At 51.6% G+C, this 23,679-nt stretch overlaps 2 protein-coding genes across 4 annotated transcripts in view; both read right to left on the reverse strand.

Annotated features, from left to right (window-relative positions):
- MRPS23 (mitochondrial ribosomal protein S23) overlaps positions 1 to 2,517 on the reverse strand; it is a 9,994-nt gene extending 7,477 nt beyond the window's left edge. Inside the window, exons 1-2 of one of the 2 annotated variants that reach the window (XM_017538845.2) lie at positions 2,307 to 2,517; positions 1,599 to 1,670 (exon numbers count right to left, since the gene is read on the reverse strand). In XM_017538845.2, coding sequence (XP_017394334.1) covers positions 1,599 to 1,670; positions 2,307 to 2,350 — 116 coding nt within the window. In that variant the 5' untranslated portion in view covers positions 2,351 to 2,517. Of the gene's footprint in view, positions 1 to 1,598; positions 1,770 to 2,306 lie in introns of both variants that reach the window. The other variant, XM_017538844.2, reaches the window with a different exon arrangement.
- An 11,295-nt stretch (positions 2,518 to 13,812) lies between these two features.
- Positions 13,813 to 23,679, reverse strand: part of CUEDC1 (CUE domain containing 1) — a 93,699-nt gene continuing 83,832 nt past the window's right edge. For both annotated transcript variants that reach the window (XM_017538843.2, XM_037742127.1), the window contains 5 exons: positions 21,514 to 21,585; positions 20,544 to 20,637; positions 19,767 to 19,825; positions 18,886 to 18,956; positions 13,813 to 15,467 (listed from right to left, as the gene is read on the reverse strand). In XM_017538843.2, the coding sequence (XP_017394332.1) occupies positions 18,889 to 18,956; positions 19,767 to 19,825; positions 20,544 to 20,637; positions 21,514 to 21,585 (293 nt within the window). In that variant the 3' untranslated portion in view covers positions 13,813 to 15,467; positions 18,886 to 18,888. The remainder of the gene's footprint in view (positions 15,468 to 18,885; positions 18,957 to 19,766; positions 19,826 to 20,543; positions 20,638 to 21,513; positions 21,586 to 23,679) is intronic.

Consider the following 23,679-nt stretch of genomic DNA (forward strand, 5'->3'; position numbering starts at 1 on the left):
AAAAAAATCTGGAGACAGGGTCTCCCTCTGTCACCCAGGCTGGAGTGCAGTGGTGCAATCCCAGCTCACTGCAAACTCCACCTTCTAGGTTCAAGTGATTCTCCTGCCTCAGCCTCCCAAGTAGCTGAGACTACAGGCACCCACCACCACGCCTGGCTAATTTTTCACATTTTAGTTGAGACGGGGTTTCACCATGTTGCCCGGGGTGATCTTGAACCCCTGAGCTCAGGCAATTTGCCCACCTCTGCCTCCCAAAGTGCTGGGCCACTGCGCCTGGCCCAGAAAAAAAAAAATTCCTAAATAATCATATCAATACTGACGAGGATAAAGTAAAAACTCTCAGAAAGTGCTAATCAGAGCGTAAACTAAGACAACTACTTTTTTTTGGTAGAGACAAGTCCTGCTATGTTGCCCAGGCTGGTCTCAAACTCCTGGGTGCAAGCTATCCTCGCCTACGCCTCCCAAAGCGCTGAGATTACAGGAGTGAGCCACCATATCCAGCCTGTGCTTTCTTCTTTATGTTTTCCTTGTGTTTCTAAATTTTCTACAAGTACCATGTGTTACTTTCAGAATAAAAGAGATGACCATCAGGGAGGATAAGATCAATGGCCTCATTAAAGCAGTTGGTGTAAATGTTAAACCTTTCTAGCTGGCTTATTTGCAAAGGCCCTGGCCAACATCAACATTGGGAGCCTCATCTGCAATGTGGGGGCTGGTGGACCTGCTCCAGCAGCCGGTGCTGCACCCGCAGGAGGTCCTGCCCCCTCCACTTCTGCTGCTCCAGCTGAGAAGAAAGTGGAGGCAAAGAAAGAAGAATCCGAGGAGTCTGATGATGACATGGGCTTTGGTCTTTTTGACTAAACATCTTTTACAATGTATTCAACAAAAAGCTGAACTTTAAATATATATATATATATATATATATATATATACATATATTGCCACTGAGCTTAAGAAAAAGAAAAAAACGAGAAAATGGATGCTAAAAAAAAAAAGAAAGAACACATGATTTTCCTTCAAATTCTTAGTGATTTTTATTTTTAAATCTCTTAGACTTGTAAGCATCTTTTTATGAGTGGCTTCAAAGATCTGGACTACCAGATCCATAGAACACGTTCCCCCATCTCCACTGGGGGAGAAGGCACAATGACCATCATAAGCTTGCAGTCAGAGATGTGATTACCAGATCTGCCACCCTCCTATGTTTTTAATAATTACAAGAAGTTAGCTAATTCCCTTGAGCCTCGCAGTCTTCTTGAATAAAATGTAAAAAGAATACCTACCTTATAGGCTAGAGTAAGGCCTACTAGACAATGAGATAATGCTTGCAAAGAGCTTGGTACAGTGCCTGGCACAAAGCAGATGCCCAGGAACATGCAGCTATAATTGCAATGATCTCTCAGTAGCAGGGCTCCAGATTCCACTTTTCAGAACTTCAGTTTCACTATGGGGAAGGGATGCTGTTCCCTAATTTGGCTAGATAAGCCTTCCCCACAGGGTAGGGGTCTCAACTTCATATTTAAATTACCAGACTGCTAGTGAAACCTTCCCTTCTGAAGTTCTGTTGCCTCCCGTCCACTACAGGGCTGTGCACTCACGCTCTGATCCGATCCTCGTGGTACCAGATGTCCTGGATGGAAGCTTTGGCTTTGCCATATCGCAAGCGGGGCCTATGGAAGATGGGCTCTCTCAGCGGGGGAAAGGCGTTATATACGTCAAACCACAGGGGCTTCTCCTTCAGCACCCCAGCCCGCATCAGGTCCCGAGTCCTTAGGGAGGGAGCAAAACGAAACTGGGTCACTTGCAGCAGCCTGCCAAAGCCCCTGAATCAGTCTAGCACAGCGACATTAAAGGTATCATGCGGTCTGCAACACAGAACGGGGGAGCACTGCTCCCCACCTACAGGGAAGGTCTGTCCACACTCCAAACCAAACTAACAACGCTCAGGGGTTAAATCCCTCTATCTTCTTTTGTGTGTCCCACCCACGATCAGTCATGGAAAAATTCAAGAGCGGTCTAGTCAGGCCCATCAGGCTCTTCCTTCCTTCCTCTTCCTAGAGACCTCCACTCGAAGAGGGACAGCTGCAATAATCTTTAACGTGACGCATAAATTCAAAGAGAGGCATCGTCAGGCACAACTATTCCGAGCCAGGAGAGAACATGAGAAAGGGCCTCACCCGGCTCAGCCCCCGCACCCTGCAGAACACGTCACCCCTGCTCAGGTCCCCCGCAAGGAAGAGCGTGACCGGCTGAGAACCCCAGCCTGGGGAAGGCACCCTCAGCCCACCGCGGCTCGTAGTACACACCGCGAGAAGATGCTCCCAACGGTTTCCAGCCGGCTGCCTGCCATGATCAGCGCCTGAGACAGAGCAAGACTACCTGCTACCGGAACCGGAAGCGACTGCGCCAGGTAAAGGGCTCATAAGTTGCTAGCCGAGCCAAGGATCGCTGCGCTTTCACCACTGCCCCTGCAGGAGAGCGGCGCAGGCAGAAGCAAGTGATAGGCCGAACGGTAGCGCTCCGGGGCTACTTGCCAGGTTAAGGCAGGAGCATTCGATAACCGAGCCAAAAGGGCGGAAGCGAGCCAAAGCGGGACAGAAGTAATAAATGACCGAGCTGGGAGAGAGATTCATTATGGTGGTTGCTTCATTCTTTCTTGCCTTGTGGAGCCAACTCCTCTGAAAAGGTGGGGCCGCGCGGAGGGGCAGTAGTGGTTCACAGCGGGGGTGAGGCGCAGCCTACCCCCCTGGGGTAGCCAACAAAGGCCGAGATTTGAGGTCACCATCTCTTGGCCCAAGCTGAGCCTGATGCTGTTCAGAATCACAGACTACGCAGAAGAAAACCAAAGGCCGGGGAGGGGCCGTCACTTGCCCAGGGTCATGCTAGGCTAGATCTCGGGCCTCCGCCTCTGTGTAGTGCTCCCCACTCAGCCCCTCGTCCTCGGAGTGCCACCTGCATCCACGCTAACTGGGATGCTGGCTGCAACTGGTGTTTCCCGCGGCCGGCGTCGCGGGCTAGCTCCTCCTTGGAGCTCGAAAAGTGAAAGTGTCCGGAACAAACAAACGACGAGAAGGAAACGAAAAAATCTGGAGAAAGTCATCTCAGTGTTAAGCTGTAAAAAAAAAAAAAAAAAAAAAAAAAAAAAAAAAAAAAAAAAAAAAAAAAAAAAAAAAAAAAAATACCGTTTGTATGTGGCATAACCTTTGACCCAGTAATCATATTTTGGGGAAAGAACCCCACAGAAATTAAAGCATCGTTTCATGAGGATGTTTGCACAGGGATCATCGTTGCAACATTGTAGTGGGGAAGGAAAAATCCGTCAGATGGGAAATGGCTGGAAAATTATTTTTCATGCCTTTTTTGGAACCCTATGCAGCTATTAAAATGAATGAGCTAGATCCATATGTATTTACCTAGGTTAACGTACATGACATGTTTCAATGAAAAATGAAGTTTCAGAGAAACGTGTTTAATGGAATCTCAACTCATAAGAAAAAGAAAACACTTCTATATATGCTTGTGTTTTGAGGATAGAAATTCTGCAGAAAGATACCGAAGGCTGTGAACATTGAATATCTCAGAGTGAAATTGCAGGCAGGGAAGGGAGATATTTTTTTTTCCTTTATATATGCCTCAGAGCCTGACTTGTCAAGAGTTTGTATTCATATTTGAACTTTTAATCCAGTGAATGTTTTGAATCACACACAATGTCTCCTGGGAGCCTAGTCAAGTCATCCTAGAATCCTCCCACTCTGAGGCTGGTGAGGGGGAGGAAGGACTGACTGTTTGATGAGTAGTTACTGCTCTTGTGTGTTTATCTTACTGAATCCACATACCTTCCCACAAGGTAGCTATTAACATCCTCATTATAGATGAGAAAGCAGGGCCTCAGGAAGTTAAATAACTTGTCTGATAAGCAACTGATAGAGTCAGCCTGGGGCAGGGTGGGGGACGGGGGCAGCCAGGGCCCTTTCCAAGACCTCACAATGCCGCCTAAGCTAAAGCTGGAGGGTGGTAGGCTCAAGAGTCCAGCAAAACAGGCTCCCCCTACAAGGCAGGGATCCAGTGATTTGAGGCCCAGAGCTAACCCGAGGTGGGGTTCACTGCTGCCTCCAGACCCTCTGGAACAGAGAAGAGAGAGCAAGCACAGCTCTGGCTTCAGGCCAAGTGCAAAGGCTCTAGTCTCCCAGCCCTCAGGAGATCTAGAAAACCTTGCTCTGGGGAGAGTAAACATGCTCCTAGCTAAATATAGTCTTCCCAGGCCTCCTAACAACTTTCTAATTCTGTCCCAGCAGCACTATCTGCCAGCCCAGATTACAGGCACACTTCTGTTCTCCCACCAGGAACTGCTACCGTAGGTTAGTGCAGTCACTGCTGCTAAAGAGTTAAAGGGTTTATTTCAAGATCAGGGAGAGGAGCCAAAGACCCAAACCCTCAAAAGGAGAAGAAATGCAAGGCAGAATTGTTCTCTCTAATCTTGGAGTGGTCCCTTCCTCTTCCAAGCCTTTGAAGTTTCCCTTTCCAGCCTTCTTCTGTGACTGGGAGCAGAATATTGGCGGGCACACTGGGGGTACTTTGGGGATATTGGGAGCATTATTGATAAACAGCCTTCCAAGACTGCACGAGAAATACACACCCAAGAAGCATTCATTCATAATACAGGAGGGAGCTGTTGGGCAGCAGCGGGCAGGCAGAATGGACATTTAAAGCTATCTTCTTGAGTAGGGACCACAGCCGCCCAAGGCCGTGAGGGGCTGGGGCACTTACACCATGCACCACTGTGCCACGGGAGGCACCAAGGAACCTCAAGTATCTCATTCAGTTGTTCAACCACCTGCTGCCATACGTAATGTCCTGATAATCTTACAGATAAGGAAGTGGTACTTGTAAACTCCAAAGGCCATGTTCTTCCACAACACCACTCAGCCCCATAGTAGTCACTGTCTCATTGTAGATGTGCCCACTAATTGCATCACTCTGGGCAAGTTATGTAACTTTTCAAGCCTCTGTTTCTCCAACTTTTAAAATGTGAAGCTGGGCTCAGTGGCTCATGCTTGTAATCCCAACATTTTGGGAGGCCAAGGTGGGAGGATTGCTTGAGCCAGGAGTTCAAAATCAGCCTGGGCAACATAGAGTCAGCCTGTAAAAAATAATAATAATAATAATAAAATAATTAAATTAGCCAGGTGTGGTGGTGCGTGCCCGTAGTCCCAGCAACTCAGGGGACTGAGGTGGGAGGATAGCTTGAGCCCCAGGAGTTGAAGGCTGCAGTGAGCCATGATCACATCACTGCACTCCAGCCTGGGCAACAGAGCTGAGACCCTGTCTCAAAAATTATAATAATATGAATGGCAGCGTCAACTATCTTCATGGCTTGTTGCTAAAGTAAAAGAGATCATTCATACAAAGCACTAATCACAGCTCCTGGGACACAGTGAGTGCCCGTGAGCAACACGAACACAACTGATGGCTGGAACAGCATCGCTGCTGCTGTTGTGCTGCTGTGCTGTGCCATCCACCCATTGCCGCCTGGACTGCAGGATTTTGATAACATTTCATAGATTGCCCTACAGTTTTACTTTCTTGTTGGATGATTCATTCATTCCATAAACATGTAAACACCTACCTGTCTATTCTGAGTCTTAGAGAATCCAACTGTCCAGTAGAGAAGACAGGCAAATACATAAATACTAAGTTATGTGCTGAATAGCTTGTTGATTGCATGAGGTTTGCTAGGCCTGCCCTAACACCATTTACACACAGAGTGGGTGGCTTACACACAAACTTATTTTCTCCCTATTCTGGAGGCTAGAAGTCCAAGATCAAGGTGTCTGCAAGTTTGGTTTATTCTGCACAAGGCTACTTTCTCCTTGCCTTGGAAACAGCTTTCTTCTCCCATGTCTTCACATGGTCTTTCCTTTGTGTGGGAGGGTTTTGTCCTAGTCTCTTCCTCTGAGGACACCAGTCTTACTGGATTAGTGTCCGCCCGAATGACTTTATTTTAACTTAATTACCTCTTTAAAGGCTATCTCCTAATATAGTCACATTCTGAGGTACTGGGAGTTAGGACCTCAATGTATGAATTTTGGGGAGACATCTCAGCTCCTAACAGTGATATGTAAATGTGAATAGTTCCCATTTGCCCAAGCCGTTCCACACCCACTCTCTGCCATCCTTCGCCCTGCTCTGTGCCCCGGGAGGCTGGCTTCTGTGGCCTGCATCCACCAGCCCCTTGCCCTCTGCTTCCGGCTGGATTCCAGTTGGTGCTGCCAATGCAAGGCTTTGGCAGGGGACTTGAAGGAAGGAAAAGAGTGAAGTAGACCTTATTTCCCTGGCTCCCTCCTGGAACATAAAGTTCTAGAACATAAAGTCACAGCTCTCTCACTAAGTTCCAGCCACCGTCCCTCCCCTGCCCCTTCAAGCCTAGACATAGTTAGCAAGCTGTGCCCTGCTGTTATTAGCTATGCGGTTTAGGCTATCCCTTCTGACTTCCCATCACTCTGCCCACATCTTTGTGACAGTGCCCTAATTTAAATAGTGCATGGAGTTCAGGCATAGTGGCTCACACCTATAATCCCAGAACTTTGGGAGGCCAAGGCAGGTGGATCACTTGAGGTCAGGAGTTCAAGACCAGCCTGGCCAACAAGGCAAAACCTCATCTCTACTAAAAATACAAAACAAAAATCAGCTGGGTGTTGTGGTGCATGCCTGTAATCCCAGCTACCTGAGAGGCCAAGGCAGGAGAATCACTTGAACCCAGGAAGTGGAGGTTGCAGTGAGCTGAGATCGCACCACTGCACTCCACCCTGGGTAACAGAGTGATACTCTGTCTCAAAAATAAATAAAATATAGTGTGTGGGAATTCGTCAGACAAAATGAGGAAGAGCATCCCCAACAGTGGAACAGCTTTGGTAAGTGAAACTCCCAGCACATTGATGAAAGCACGAATGCTGCTACTCACCTGTGGCAGACAGCTAAAATCAGGGAGCAATTAGCAAGACCAGGAGGATGAGGGGCAGGGAGGACTATTAAAGGAGGAGGCAGCCAGGTGCAATGGCTCACGCCTGTAATCTCAGCACTTTGGGAGGCTGAGGTGGGTGGATCACTTGAGGTCAGGAGTTCGAGACTAGCCTGGCCAACTTGATGAAACCCCTGTCTCTACTACAAATACAAAAATTAGCCAGGCATGTTGGTGGGCACCTGTAATCCTAGCTACTTCGGAGGCTGAGGCAAGAGAATTGGCTTGAACCTGGGAGGTGGAGGTTGCAGTGAGCCAAGATCATGCCACTGCACTCCAGCCTGGGCGGCAGAGCACCACTCCATCTCAAAAAAAAAAAAAAAAAAAAAAAAAAAAAAAAAAAAAAAAAAAAAAAAGGAGCAGAGTGCCTTCTCTTTCCTTCAGGCTCTTGGGCTTGTGCCCCCTCTCCTAAGAGCTCCCTTCAGACCCATTCCTAGCTTGCAGAAACTATCAAGAGTCAGTTCAGATGAGAAAGCTTTTCAGCGCCCAGCACACAGAAAGACGGAGTGAGCGCCCAGATCTGCTCCCTCCTTCCCTCCGCTTATCTCTTTCAGGGCTCTGTGTGTGTTGTAACTCTGTTGACCTCTCTGAGTCTGGCTCCAGGGGCCTTTTGGAGGGCAGGAACTAGGACTTTTAGCTCTGCCTCCCCATACCTGGCCTGGTGCTTGGCCCAGAGCTCTTCGAGTTTTCCAATGAACAGCATGGATACATAAAGCCAAGTTAGGACAAATGAGGATGCTGGGATCTCAGGCCTCCCTTCACTGCCTGTCCACATCCAGCCTTCTCCCCCTCCCAGGCCCAGCTTTCCTTTGAGGCCTTCCCCAGATACACAGATAGGGAGAGAGCTGTGGTTGAACAGAAATAATCCCCTACCTCACCATTCCCTGCACATCCTGGCCATTTCCACTCTGGCCGTCCTCTGTGCCTCATTGGCAGATAGTTCTCTTTTGCAGTCCTCTGGGCCTCGGCTTCCTCATCTGTAAAGTGGAGATAATCATAGCACCTGCAGAGGGTTTGTAGTGAGGTACCAGTGGGTTCATTCCTGCTGAGTGCTTAAAACAGTGCCTGGTGTATGGTAACTACTCAGTTAATATGAGTGAAGGTGACTTCTGAATCTGCTTCAGAGCAACAGTGTCCTGCAGTTAAATCTCAGCTGAGGCTGGCTGCCATGACTCATGCCTGTAATACAGCACTTTGGGAGGCTGAGGTGGGAGGATCAATTGAGCCCAGGAGTTTGTGAGCAGCCTGAGCAATATAGAGAGACCTTGTCTCTATTAAAAATCAAAAAATTAGCCAGGCATGGTGGTATGTGCCTGCAGTCCCAGCTACTCAGGAGGCTAAGGTGGGAGGCTCGCTTGAGCCCAGGAAGTCGAGGCTACAGTGAGCTATGATTGTGCCACTGCACTCCAGCCTGGGTGACAGAGTTGAGACTCTCTTTCAAAAAAAAAAAAAGAAAAGAAAAAAGAAAAAAAATCTCACCAAACAAGATACAAGCTATTTTCTTTTTCTTTTCTTTTCTGTTTTTATTCTTTTAGATGGAGTCTTGCTCTGTCACCCAAGCTGGAGTGCAGTGGTGCAATCTCGGTTCACTGCAACCTCTACCTCCTGGGTTCAAGCAATTCTCCGCCTCAGCCTCTTGAGTAGCTGGGATTATAGGCATGTGCCATCACACCCGGCTAATTTTTGTATTTTTGGTAGAGACGGGGTTTTGCCATGTTGGCCAGGCTGGTTTCAAACTCCTGACCTCAGGTGATCCACTCAGCCTCTCAGAGTGCTGGGATTACAGGTGTGAGCTGCTGGGGTTACAGGTGTGCACCACCACGCCCAGCCTACAAACTATTTTTATTTGGCTACCCACTCTTTTCTTCACCAAACCTGGGCTTGCCCCCAGGAAGAATCCAGTTCAGGCAGAGAAATAAGTACTTTATGCCCTGGGAGGCCTATGTCACGACTGTGACCAGGAAAAAACGGGCCAGCTGGGCCTGGAGCAAGAAGCTGGCTTTTTATTGTTGGAATTGAAGGCCAATTGGAATCACTCTGTGGGGTTTTGCAGCCCACAAAACCCCCTGAAGGCATATATTTTAGGGCCAGGGTGGGGCCCTTCTTTTCCCATGGAAGCCACAGCAACTCGATCTTTAATATGCACATGCATTTGCTGTGGATCTTGGAAAATGCAGTGTGAGTCAGTAGGTCTGGGTCTGCATTTCTAATAAGCTTTCAGGTTGATGCCAATGCTGCGAATCTGCAGTTGGGATAAGCAACCCACCTAAGAATGCCCACGACTTTCCCAGTTTTGGAAAAGAAAGTTCTGCATCCAGGGAAACCAGGAGAGTTGGTCGCTGTATCCACAGACCACACTGTGAATGGAAAGGTCAGAGCAAGGAGGCATGTGCTGAGTTTGTACTGAGCTTCACAGTTCCTGGCACTAGAGTCCCTGAAATAATCCTCTTGTCCTGATAAAGAATTGTAACTCTTACTCTCTAGAAAGGACAGCTGACTCCAAGCCTTCAGGGTAGATGTTGGTTTTGTGGGGCCTGAAGCTTATCTGATCTTAATAGTGGCCTCTTAAGAAAAAATCTGGCCAGGTGCAGTGGCTCACGCCTGTAATCCCAGCACTTTAGGACGCCAAGGTGGGTGGATCATCTGAGGTCAGGAGTTCGAGACCAGCCTGGCCAACATGGCGAAACCCCGTCTCTACTAAAAATACAAAAAAATAGCTGGGCGTGGTGGCACATGCCTGTTATCCCAGCTACTCAGGAGGCTGAGGCAGGAGAATCGCTTGAACCTGGGAGGCAGAGATTGCAGTGAGCCGAGATCACGCCATTGCAGTCCAGCCTGAGCAACAAGAACGAAACTCTGTCTCAAAGAAAGAAGAAAAGATTTAAAATATATTTGTTTTGCAAATTTTACAAAAGTATCAACAGAGTAAATTCCCTCCTGTCTCTTTGGCCTAAGGCCAAACAGGTGCTCACATCTTCCTTCTGGGAAAATGGTGCCGGTTCTCTCAGTGCCAGTGACTGCCAGTTCTGTAAGATGACCACCAGGTGGCAGTCACTCTACACAGTCCCCTTCACATGCCCGCCCTCTCCCCCCTGGCCACCTCCAGAAATTTCCAACTCTTCCTCCAGCTGGTGCAGCCCATTAATCCAACAAATTAATCTATGCTGTGATAATGGGCATAAGGATTTCATGAGCTTCTCTCTCAATAGCATATTTGCCATTTAATGGAAATGCTAAGAGATTGTTTTTAAAATCAGATAAAGAATGCTAATGGAGGCGTTCCAGACACCACAGATCACTGTGGTGATGTTTTTGAGCTAGCGGGCCCTTTCTGTGCTCCACAGATTGCATCTGTGCAGGGGTGCTGCATCTTAACCGCATTCCCCTGCATCCCCCACCCCACCCCACCCCACCATATAGCTTGGGGTTTAGGTATCATATCGGGAGCTCCACTGCCTGGGTTCATAGGTAGATACTACCACCTCTTACTGAGGGTGGTGGTTGAGTAAGGACTTTAACATCTCTGTGTGAAACACACGTAGTAATACTGATTTCATATAATTTTTGCAAAAGATTGAGTGAAATAATTCATGTAAATTTCCCTAGGAGAGTGTCTGGCATGCAATAAACACTTGATAAAGAGCTACCATCAGTGGGGTACAGTGGCTCATGCCTGTAATCCTAACACTTTGGGAGTCCGAGGCAGGTGGATCACAAGGTCAGGAGTTTGAGACCAGCCTCTGCCCAGCATGGTGAAACCCTGTCTCTACTAAAAATACACATACACACACACATTAGCCAGGCATGGTGCTGCATGCCTATAGTCCCAGCTATTCAGGAGGCTAAGGCAGTAGAATCATTTGAACCCAGGAGGCGGAGGTTGCAGTGAGGCGAGATTGTGCCACTGCACTCTAGCCTGGGTGACAGCGCAAGACTCTGTCTCGAAAAAAACAAAAAGCTACCATCTTCATGTCATCATCCCACACCTTGCCTGCCTCCTTCATTCTTCAGACCAAATTCTCCTGTTTTCCCTCCAAACCCTATCTCCAACCAGTTGCTTCAAGGGAACAGAGGGAGGGTTGAAGCCCTAACACGGTAAAAACCAGGCCAGTTCTTGTGGGCACAGCGTTTTCCAGACCCATGATCACCTTTCAAGTTGGAGCTGATTCCTGGGGACATCAAAGCATACGATGGGGAAGGGGCCTTGTTTGGACCAGACTTCAGATAGCCCGGCCCTGCATTTTTGCAGAGGATAAATCTGCAGGTATCACCTTGTGGATACCAGGAACTCAGCACATGTAGATGAGCAAGCAGCGTGAGGGTAGGTGGCTAGAGCAGTCATCTGGTCCAGCAGAGGCTCCATCTCCTGCACTCCTCGTTAGACCTGGGAAGCATTCTCCCTTTCTCTCTCTGATTACAATAATCTTCAGTGACATCTATACTAACAGGCAAAATGGTGTAAGGGTCTCAAACTTGTTGCATATTAGAAGCACCTGGGATTTTACAATCTGATTCTCAGGCTAACTCCCAAACCAATGAAATCAGAATCTCTGGGAATGAGACCCACACATCAGAAAATGATTCTAATGTACAGCAAGTTTGTGAGCCAGTGTTCCAGAGCAGTGTTTCTCTAGCTTTAATGTGCATAGAAGTCACCTGAAGAGCTTGTTAAAATGCAAATTCTGGTCCAGCAAGGCTGGGGCAGGGCCTGAGATTCTAACAGGCTCCCAGGTAATAACGAATGTTGCTGGTCCACAGACCAAGCTGTGAGTAGTCAGGTTGTGGAACGGTGGTTCTCAAACTTGACCACATATCAGAATGATCTGAAGGGCTTGTTAAAATGCACCTCAGTTTCAGATTCAGTAGATCTGAAATGGGGCCTGATAATACGCATTCCTAAAAACAAAAAAAAAAAAAAATACACATTCCTAACAAGCTCCCAGGAGACAGTGATGCTGCTGGTCCACAGAGCACACTTTGTGCAGGTAGCATGTAGAGGAGGCAATACAAGTTTTGGAGCGAGGCAGCTCTCGGCCTCCTTTTCTGGCTTCACGACATTCTAGCTCTCTGATCTTGTATAAGTTACTTAACCTCTCTGAGCTGTAATTACGCTATCTGTAAAGTGATCGTTATTGGGCAAGATCAAATGGGCTAATATCAAACACCTAACAGATTGCCAAGTGGGCTGGTCCTTAAGCTTGATGGCAAATTTAATTACCTTGGGAGACTTTAAAAAAAAACAAAAAAAAACCCCAAAGTTGATTTAATTGGTCTAGGGTACTGAGCATCAGGATATTTTTTCTGTAACAGAGATGAGGTCTTGCTCTGCCACCTGGGCTGGAGTGCAGTGGCTCAATTATAGCTCACTATAACGTCAAATCCCTAACCTCAAGCAATCCTCCCACTTCAGCCTCCCAAAGTGCTGGGATTACAGGCATGAACCACATGGGCTGGCCAGGGTTTTGTTTTTTTTTTTTTTTTAATTTGAGATAGGGGTCTTGCTCTGTCACCCAGCCTGGAGTGCAGTGGCATAATCACAGCTCATTGCAGCCTCAACCTCCTGGACTCAAGCAATCCTCCCACCTCAGCCTCCTATGTAGCTGGGATCACCTATGTGCGCCACCAACCAAGCTAATTTTTTTTTTTTTTTTTGTAGAGATGCAGGGGAGGGGGTGGGTCTCACTTTGTTGCCCAGACTGGTCTCAAACGATCCTGCTTCCTCAACCACTCAAAGTGCTGGAATTACAGGTGTGAGCCACTGAGCCTCATCTTGGCCAGAAGTTGTTTTAAAGCTACTCAAGTAATTCTGGACAGCCAGTGCTAGGTACCGGCCTGGTACGATGGTTCCCAAACTGTGGTGTGCATCAGAATCACAGGTTCCTGGGCTGCATCCCCAGAGTCTCTGACTCCGTAGGTCTGGGATGGGACTGAGAAATGGCATTTGGAACCGCTTCCCAGGTAATGAATACCATGCAAAGAACCAGGGCTGGAGGATAATCCTGGTTTGCTCAGGACCGCACATGTGGAGCATCACTCTGTCCCAGCTGTGCCACTTTACAAGCCCCCCTGGGTCTGACTGAGGGTGGGCCCAGATCCTGATAGGCGGGGAAGCCCCTGCAGGGAGTACAGGAGGCACAGGAGTTGTCAGGGAAGAGAGCGGGTGAGGCCGCCCAGCTGAAACGTGGCATCAGGGGAAGAAGGGCAGCCTTAGCAGCAGTGACTGGGAGCTCAGGAGCAAGATGTGTGGTCGGAAGCCCCAGGAGGCCGTTGCCTCAACGCAAGGAAAAACTTCAACCTTGAGAACTGTGCTGTCTGGAATCGGCACCAGCTTCCTCTTTTGGCATCGAGAGGCCTGCCCCTGTGGCAGGAGGTCGGCCAGCTGAGCTGGGGAGAAGGGGGAAGGAGAGATCTCTCAGTTCCCTTTATAGTCTGAAATTGCACTTCCTGCAGCCTCCAGTCTGCCTTTAATCCAGAAGCTGTTTATTTAGGGAGGTGATGGTCTGGAGCTTTCGCAACAGACTGGCTTTCCCCATGGTGTCCCCCTTGCCCATGAACAAGCGGTTTACTGTCCCGGCGCAAACAGGAAGGCGACAGCGCTCAACTCGGCCTGCCAGCAGGTCCACAACAAAACCGCAGGTGTCGCCTTGGGAGTGCACACAGAGAGGGCTGCGAGTGAATGGGGCAGGCAAGGCCAGGGTACCCTAGGGATGTGCATGGGGCTCCAGGGGACAAACCCTGCCCCAGGCCAGGAGGGAGCAGGAGGGTCCAGCCCACGCTGCTGGCTACATCAGAGCACCAAGAGAACACCAAGTCTTTATTACAGGAATTCCTATGAAACAGCTCCAAGAAAAAACCCACACATTGGAGAAAAAAATAAAGCAACACTCACAGACATAGGGCTTGGGATTCCCCCACCGTGCGCCCAGTCCTGGCGCAGGGAAGGCTCAGAAACCCGTCGGGAACTCAAGCTGGGCGCCTGAGGGGCTCCTCGGAGACCTCCCCTTCCCTCCAGGGCCCCAGGCCTGGCGTGGGAAGCAGCGGAGGGGGTGGCTGCTCCTCGGCAGGGCCGCCTGAACCAGCGTCCCCTGCCCCGTGCGTGTTTCTAAACTTGGTCACGCTTGGCGGCAGCGGCGTGTCCTGGCCCTCCCCAGCAAGGGGAAGCTCGGCCTCGGGAGTCCGGGCTGGTGGGCGGGATGAAGTGAGATCACAGGCTCACCTTTTCTACGCCCTCGTGATCTTCAGGCCACTGAGGCCACCCGGGCCCTGCCAAGAATCGGATCCCACTCCCAACCTCCCAAAGCCGCGCTGAAGCCCTGTGCCTGACCAGGCTTCCCGGCTCTCCGGAAGGTCAGCGCACTCCCATGTCCAGGGCGCTGCGGCAGGCTGGGCAGCCTCCCTCCCCGTGGCAGTGGTCGGTGCCCTGTAAAGGTTCCTAGAATCCGGAGTTCTGCTCCTTAGATCACCCACTCTTCTTAGGGGCACCCAGCAAGCCCTTCGGCCCTAGGCGCTCCCATTCAGGCTGGCAGCCTCTGGGCCTTGCTCTTCAGCCCTGCACCTGCTCAAGGGGTCACTCCGGGGCCACTGCTGCCCACCCTCGGACAGCAGGACTTCCAGTCCAGCTGGGGAGTCACAGCCCCTGTGAGCCCCACCGTGGTGTGACTCCAGAACTGGCTTTTGTCTGCTGCCAAATTAAAGACCCTGCCTCCTCAGAGTCCTCCAGCTCCCGGGTGGCCACCTTCCCCATCCCTGCTGGGTAGTAGGGAGCTGCTGGGGACATGCCCATCCCTAACCGCAGCAGTCTGATGAGCCCAGACAGATGCTCTCTGCAGTAGCCCCATAGCTCCTCACAGTGCCTGAGGGACTGGCCAGGGACCTCCCACCCAGGCCGGGTGCAGGGCTTGTGTGCTGGGCCAGCAGCCCCAGGGGAAGGATGAGCTACAGGAAGCCATGGAAGGGATGGGCACAAGTGCCCAGAGGGAGCTGAGGATGGGAACAGGGGTTCAGGCAGCGTCTGTGACAGGAGAAATGGGGAAGGGAGGGAGGCAGGGACTCCACCTTCAGGCAGAAGAGCCTCTGGTGGGATCTTCTTGCCATTTTCCATATTCCAACTTTGATCTGCTTTCTGGATTTTTTTTTTTTTAAGGGAGGTTTGTTCCCGCATTTTCACTCATTGACCATAGGAATGCCTGGCTACAAAAAGGGCTGTAACTTGCTGCTGCCTTTAGGGGCCCCAGGTCCTTCCTCCAATTGCAAGGCAGCAACTCCGAAGTTCTAAGTTCCGTGGAAAGTGGCAGTGGCTGGGCTGGACTGTGGCTGGAGGATCGCTGGGCCTCGGTTCTCAAGCACCATCTGTCCGGTTGCAGCTGGGCCCTTCAGCTGGGGGCCAGTGTTGCTCTCCAGCTGCCCCCACCGGGTCAGATCGTCTCTGGCAAGGAAGAGCTGCTGGCATCTGGCAGGGGGGAAAAAAGGGATGGGAGGAGTCTTTTCCACAGGAGCCCAATGGTCTTTCCTGGACACTCATTTCTGGAGAGACAGTTTGGGGCAGAAGTTACCAAAGACTGAAGCCCTCTCCTTTCTCCAGGGACTAGAGGTCAACCATGGAACTTTGCCTGGGTCATATTCCGCATTCAAATTCCTAGAACCATTCCAGCTTGCCAAGCTGCAGGGATTCTGGGAGCAGGAGACGGAGTGGGGGAATGGAATTCCTGGGGAAGCAGCTGTAGGGGAGGGCTTCAAGGTGGGAGGGTACCTGGCCCATTCTCATATGTCTTAGCTCAGGGGAGCTAGGCCATGGAGACCTGTAGGGGGAGAAAGGTAAACTGGGGGCAGAACTTGGTAGGCCTCAGACACCAGGTTGAAGAGTTCCTAAGACTTGACTCAGAAGACTTATTCAGGTGGGGCGCGGTGGCTCACGCCAGTAGTCCCAGAACTCTGAGATGCCAAAGTGGGCGGATCATGAGGTCAGGGGTTTGAGACCAGCCTTACCAGCATGGTGAAACCCCACCTCTACTAAAAATACAAAAATTAGCCAGGCATGGTGGCACGCGCCTGTAATCCCAGCTACCCGGAGGCTGAGGCAGGAGAATTGCTTGAACTTGGGAGGGGGAGGTTGTAGTGAGCCAAGATCACGCCACTGTACTCTAGCCTGGATGACAGAGCAAGACTCTGTCTCAAAAAGAAGAAAGAAAGAGCATAGGAGAAACGGAACTAAAGTGGTGTTTTGGTGGTGGGGTAATCAGAGTAGGTACAATGAGAACTGGGCTGTGACCTAGGTGATGAGCTTCTGTCAGGGTGGTGATAGAAGGGACAGAAAAGAGAATGAGGCCGCACATGGTGGCTCACGCCTGTAATCTCAGCACTTTGGGAGGCCGAGGCAGGAGGATTACTTGAGGTAAGGAGTCTGAGACCAGTCTGGCCAACATGGTGAAACCCCGTCTCTACTAAAAATGCAAAAATTAGCCAGGTGTGGTAGCCTGCACCTGTAATTCCAGCTACTCTGGAGGCTGAGGCAGGAGAATCACTTGAACTGGGAGGCAGAGGTTGTGGTGAACCAAGATCGAGCCACTACACTCCAGCCTGGATGACAGAGCGAGGCTCCGTCTCAAAAAAGAGAGAGAGAGAGAGAGAGAATTAAAGGGGAAGTCAGGAGGAGAGACTGAGTTGACATCCAAGGCTGAAAAGAAAATCTTGGGTGCAGCTGGGGACACAAAGCAGCTCTGGAAGTGTTAACTGCGATGGAGATTCAGATGTAGGAGCCAGATGCGCAGTGTTGCTGGTGCTATAAAAGAGGGCAGAGGCACTGCCAGAGTGGGCAGTGAGAAGACTTCAAAGAGGGTCAAGGGCACAGCAACAAGGAGAGCCAGTATTGAAGCAGTGGGCAGAGCCACGGGAGCCTAGAGGAAGGAGAACGAGGCTTCCTGGGGTCACAAGAGCCAAGGGAGGGCAGTTTCAGGAAAGATCGGGGCAGTACGTGGGGAGAAGCACCAGGAGAATGCAGAAGAGGGCAAGGCCCTGGAACCGCTGGGTGACCTCCGAGTCAGTCCAGGTGGTGGGAGGGGCTGCCAGCCTGCAGTGGATGAAGGAAGATGGCAGGGGAGACACAAGGACCCTTGGTTTTTAAGGGGAGGAGGAGGAGGATGTGAACTTGCAGAAGGAACTGGAAAGGGACAAGCTGGAAGCCCTTAGGACAGGAATGAATGATGAGGCTGGCTGCCGTGGCTCACACTTATAATCCTAGCACTTTGGGAGGTCCAGGTGGGTAGATCACCTCAAGTCAGAAGTTTGAAACCAGCCTGGCCAACATGGCGAAAATCTGTCTCTACTAAAAAAATAAAAAACAAACAAACAAAATAGCCAGGCATGATAACAGGTGCCTGTAATCCCAGCTACTCCGGAGGCTGAGGTAGGAGAATCACTTGAACCCAGGAGGTGGAGGCTGCAGCGAGCTGAGATCACACCACTGCACTCCAGGGCAACAGAGCGAGACTCTGTCTCAAAAAAAGAAAAAAAATGGTGAGCAAAGTTCTGATGTAAGGGTGGTTTGGACAGGACCCATTTTCCCTGGGGACCAGGAGGAAGGAGAAGGGGGTGGAGTGGCAGTGGAGGCGTTTCCCTAGCAGGCTGTATCTGAGTACTCCAGGGTGGTGGGAAGTGGGCTGCGGCTCTGGGCTTGAGGAAAGCCTGATGGTTAAGGAAGGGGCTGCAGTGCCTGCTGGGAGATGTGGCAGGGAGTTGGGTGGAGGGGGTGCGGGGCCAGCTGCCCAGGCAGACGGGAGAGGGCGCTTGTATTTACTGATTCCTGGTTTCTCTCACCTCCACTGTGACTATCCTGAGGGCGGCAAGTATTTCTCCATGGTCTGACGCAGGGCCACACCTGCCACACCACCAGCTCAAGAAAGCCTTATAGATGCTGCCCACTGGGACCAGACCAGTGGGGGAACGGCTGGGTAGCTTCCCCTCTCCCATGGGAAAGGGGAGCTGAAAGAGGGAAAGCTGTCCTGGCGAGTCCTGGAGGAGGCCTTGGCATCCCCTCTTTCTTCCCCAGAGAGGGCACAGGAAGAGAGGAGGAGAAATGGCTGGATCCCCAGGGCTTCAGCCAGAAACCGCTGCCTCAGGAGGGGTTTCCTCATCCTGGTGTGGCAGACACCAACCCAACCCAAGCAGGGGGCTGGAGAGAGCTCTGTGTGTGCACAGCCAGCTTGAGATTACCTGTTTTTCTTTTGTTTGTCTTTTTTTTTTTCTTTTTTTGAGATGGAGTTTCACTCTTGTCGCCCAGGCTGGAGTGCAATGGCTGATCTAGGCTCACTGCAACCTCTGCCTCCCAAATTCAAGTGATTCTCCTGCCTCAGCCTCCAAGTAGCTGGTATTACAGGCACTGCCACCATGCCAGGCTAATTTTTGTAATTTTCATAGAGACAGGGTTTCACCATGTTGGCCAGGCTGGTCTCGAACTCCTGACCTCAGGTGATCCACTCACCTGGGCCTCCCAAAGTGCTGGGATTATAGGCGTGAGACACTGTGCCCAGCCAGTTTTTCCTAAATTGTCCTCTCAGTGTGCTATGTGTGTCCTCGTCTGTCTTCTCAACTGGACTGTAAACTCTTCAAGGTCAACGCTGATTTTGTTTTCCTGTTCTCAGCATCTGTCATAGGCAGGTGTGCTTATCTTTTGTCAAATGAATAAATAACTAAAAAAAGACACGCAATGGACTAGTTCCCATGCCCATGTCCCTGCCATGACTATGAGGGAAGACACGTGGGACCTGCACAACCCAGTTGCCCAAGCCTAGTACCTCTGGACACCTGGGAGGACAGACGGGGTGCACAGTGTGGTGGCCCTGGCCTTGGGCAGCTGTGGCTCCAGGCCTTACCTCTTACTGTCCTTCTTGCAGGCCTTCCTCCACCTTGGGTGCCTCCCGCCGCCTTCCCCGGAAGTCTTCGTCTGAGAAGGAGAGGGAAGCTGCCTCAGCCTCTACCCTGGAGGGCCTCGCTCAGGCACGGCCCTTAGATTGGGCAAGAGAGCTGACCCAGCTCTCTCTGCCCCCTTCATCTGGGGTCCGTGCAAGTCCCCCTAGGTGGACAATGCATGGGTCCGGGGAGAGAGGCAGCAGGATACCCAGGTGCCGGCCGGGGTCCACCACTGAGCTCTGAGACCTTGGACAAGTTCTCCCCTTTTCTTTGGGCCTCAGTTTTCTCCTCTATAAAATGGGATGGGAAAGCTGGACTACCTAGATGACTTCCGAGGCCCTTCCAGTCCTTGTTTCTGGGTGCCTGCAGACCCTCGAATGTGGCATGAGGATCAGGGTCCAGCTGCGGGCCCGGTAGGGTCTGAAGCAGAGTCTTCTGGCCCACGTGGCCTTTGGAAGGGACTGGGTGAGAGTTGAGAAGCTTCTGGGCCCACAGACTGAAGCTGCCCAGGGCTTGGTTCTCAGGGTGAGGGTCCCCCATAGGGGTAGGCCTGTCTGCCCCCTCACACCCCAAAGAATATTTCCCAGAAACAGTACCTGGCACTTCATGCTACAGGTAGACATTTAAATGGAAGGAGGGCTAGGGCCCCCTTTCTGGGGTTGCAGGAAGGGAGGTGCAATGTCAACCAAGTTGGGGGGATACATTTCTTTGGGTCACCTGCCCACCAACCCTCAATGTGTGCCTCCAGGGGACAGGGCAGGTGCTCCCATGAAACACGCAGGAACTCGGCTGGGAGATCGGGATCATAGGGAAGTGGGAGCTTACGACTCCCCTCCAGCCTCACCGCATGCGTGGCCCTCCACATCGTCCAGGAGGTTGGCTGTTGATGCGGCAGCCCCCAGCCTGTCAGGCCATTCAGGAAAACTGTCCCATGAGGGGGCGCCACCCTAGTTCTCCCAGACCCACCCCCTCTCTGCCCACCCCTCCAAGCCCTGGAGGCATCCACCACATCCACCTGACCCCCCACCCCTAGTACTGTCCCCCGGGCTCCTTTTCCTGGGGTCAGTAGCGTGGACAGGCTCTGACACTCTCATCCCGCTTACATCTCTGGGGATGGAGACACAGCTTCCTCCCTGTTCCCCTCTGGCTGCTTAGCCTCTGATATCCTAGGCCCTGTTTGAGAAGCACGGACAGGAGTTCGGGTGAAAATGTTGAAAGCCATCTTTCTCCTCGAGGAACTGAAAGTGAGAAGGCAGGGCCAACACGCGTGGAGTGAGAAGGACTCATGCGCCAGTTCAAGCAGAGAAATGAGGGGGAGGTTTGATTTCAATGGAAGAACCACTTTTTCTCCCAAGACATACATGACCTCAGACCAAAAGTAAGTTGTAGGCCAACTTGTGAGCCTACAGAAGGGAGACAGGAGCTGCTTCCCCGGTCCCTGGTTGGCACCCAGAGATGGGCAGCTGAGCTTGTGGAGGGGAGGGGAGGAGGGAAGGAGGCCACAGAGCGGGGTCGCACTCCCAGGGGAGGGCAGGGCTGCAGTGAGTCCGGTGTAGGTTGTGCTCCGTGGCCCTTGGCTTCCACCCGCCCCCCCTCCCCGGTGCCAGGCTGGAAAGGATACGAATGATGCCTCAACAAGTGTTTCCTCTTTGACTTCCTCATTTTGGTTTTCTCTGAGAAGGCTCGGGCAAGTTCAAACAGCTTCCTCCGGGTGGCTGGGGGCAGAGAGACCTGTGAGTCATCCTCTCAGCAGCCAGCACACCAGATGGCCTCCTCCCAGGTGTGGGAAAGGTGGGGAGGGCCAAGACCCCTTGGAGTGGCGAGCAGGGGGCAGGCAAGGGTGGCAGCTAGGGAGGGAGAGGTGACAGGAATTGCAGACCCCTGAGGACACCACCCAGGATTGAGAGGCTGCCTCCCAGGTCAGCCTGCAGGGGTAGCAAAGGCCACCGGGGGCCAGGCCCAGGGACCGCAGGCCGCTGGAGATCCGAGAATTCCCTCCCAGCGGCACCTCTCGGCAATGCATCCTGGCTCACTTTCCCGTGGCCACCACCTTCCCGCCCCTCCCCTAGCCACCTCCAAAGTTGGTTCTGGGATTTCCATGACTAATCCGAGATTTTCCCTGAAATGGAGCCTGAAAGGACGGCAGCCTCATTCACACATGGCTGTGGGTCTGAGTGGCGCGGGGAGGCGAGGGGGCGGGAAGGGGACACTCAATGCTGGTAGGACTTTGTGGAAAGAGGCCCCACCCCCACAGAGGCTTAGCAAAGGCTCTTCTGTGCAGTCAGCTCCGACCAAGCCTCCTCAAGCCACAGAGAACGTGAATACGAGGACTGGGGTGAGAGCATGTACAGCACGTTATTTTTCTGCAGACATCTGGCTCAGGAGGATTTAAAACTTAATTTGTATCTAGACTCAGCTGTAGAGGGAAATGAGGCAGGAGGGCTGAGGGAGCCAGCCTGCGATGAAAGAGTCACTTTGGTTCACCGAGAGTCAGCTGTGTGACACATTCTGGGGGGCTCCCTCCCCGCTGGGTGGCCACAGGGCCTGTCTCAGAAAAGCCGGGAGGGTAGCGGGGCCTGAGTGGGACTCACACTTTCCCATGTGTTTCAGCTTGTCCCTGAATAAGGCATCTTCAGACACAGCAGGGTTGGCATCGCCAGTTCCTGGAAGGAGACACCTGTTGAAGGCTGCCCAGTGTGGCAGCCACAGCTGCCATCCCAGCCCTACCCTCCCATCTGAGGACAAATGCGGAGAAAGAGCAGGTTTCTTCCCTGGCCAGGAGATAGTTTAAAGCAAGGAAGACGTGGAGTTCCAGGAGCTCCTCTTTCCCCTTGTGGACTGTGTTTCCTCCTCTGTAAAAATGGGGACGGTCTAGTGGTTGCTGTGTGTGTAGAGTGCCAGCTCGCATGGGCTCCCAACCGTCCACGCCTCTGACCAACTCCACGTTTCAAGAAGTCACCTTGGTAGCTTGGGTGTATTTCCACCGTGACAGTCACCAGGTGCTACACATCAGGCTTCCACTGCACCCAGCTGGCTGTGAAACATCGGTCAGCGTGCCATGGGCCTGCCGCACTGTACCCCGACATTCATGTGACAGTCTAATGAGGTGCTGGCTCAGAGCTGGCATTCACCTGCAGCAAGTCCCTTGTCCTTCCTGCCAGGGTGAGCCCGTCCCTCGCTCCCTCCCAGCCACAGGGTTTCTGGCTAGTTACAGTGAGTAGGAATAGCATGGGGCTGGTTCTGGAGTCAGAACCCTGCCGGCCACCCAGAGTCTCCCAGGCTTGCTCAGCACCCACTTGGGTCTTTTGCTGCCTTTCTGAAGTCCCTGCTCTCTGTCCTACAACTCCATTAATCCCCAGTCACCTTGCCTGCTAAGTCCCCTTTGAGTCATTCTGATCCATCTCAGCAGCCCCGGTATCTCTAGTTAATTCAGGATCAAGGACAAGAAGCTCCTGCTTAAAACTCCCAGCTGCACATCTGCTGAGGCCTAAGCTCCCAGCCTGCTGCTTATGAGTCAGTTCCACAGGATTTTCTCCCTTCAAGCTGGGATCAGCTCAGCCCCCCATCCCTCTGCTCCTCTAACCCCGACTTCACTGCATGATACAAGGTCTATTCCAGGCAAGAGCCTTTCCCCAAGGTGGGCAGCATGTATGTGTGGGGCAGAGGGCACTGACTGACCAGGGGCCACTGTTCACACACAGGCACCACGTTGTCATTTCCAGTTGTGGCTCAACTCAGTAGTCTGGGCATCCCAGTAGCACTGGTGCTCCCTCACCCCCATCCAATCCTCCTTCAGCCACTAGGGCTTCCGAGCAGAAGGGCATGGCCCTCTTTACAGACAATTCTTGTGTGTGTGTGTGTGTGTGTGTGTGTGTGTGTGTGTGTGTGTGCGTGTGTCAGAGTCTCACTCTGTTGCCCAGGCTGAAGTACGTGTATGTGTGTGTGTGACAGAGTCCCACTCTGTTGCCCAGGCTGGTGTGCAGTGGTGCGACTGAACTCACAGCAACCTCCACCTCCCGGGTTCAAGCGATTCTCCTGCCTCAGCCTCCCAAGGGACTACAGGCACGTGCCACCACACTCGGCTAATTTTTGTACTTTTAGTAGAGATGGGGTTTCACCATCCTTGTGGGCCATGATAGTCTTGATCTCCTGACCTCATGATCAGCCTCAGCCTCCCAAAGTGCTGGGATTACAGGTGTGAGCCACTGCACCTGGCCTACAGGCAATTCTTACTTCCTACCACCTTGTACACAAAGCTAGAAATTCCTCTTCCTCCAACACCTAGGGCAAGGCCTAATAGCTGGCAGATATTCTCCAGCTATGTCATGAATGAATGAGTGAACTCCCCAGATTGATCCTGCCCTCCTTTTTTTCCATGCATTTGCTAAAATCAGTAAGTCCTCAGCTTTGCCAGTTTGTTCTACCTGTTTTCTGGACATTTCTCCTTACAAGATTATAAGATTGGCCAGGCGTGGTGGCTCATGCCTATAATCCCAACACTTTGTTTGGGAGGCCGAGGCGGGAGGATCACGAGGTCAAGAGTTTGAGACCAGCCTGGCCAGCATGGTGCAACCCCCATCTCTACTAAAAAAAATACAAAAAATTAGCTGGGCATGTTGGCGCGCACCTGTAGTCCCAGTTACTCAGGAGGCTGAGGCAGGGGAATTGCTTGAACCTGGGAAGTAGAGGCTGCAGTGAGCAGAGATCATGGCATTGCACTCTAGCCTGGGTGACAAAATGAGACTCTGTCTCAAAAA

The sequence above is a fragment of the Cebus imitator genome, unplaced genomic scaffold (genome assembly GCF_001604975.1).
Source record: "Cebus imitator isolate Cc_AM_T3 unplaced genomic scaffold, Cebus_imitator-1.0 Scaffold115, whole genome shotgun sequence".
NCBI classification, from domain to species: Eukaryota; Metazoa; Chordata; class Mammalia; order Primates; family Cebidae; genus Cebus; species Cebus imitator.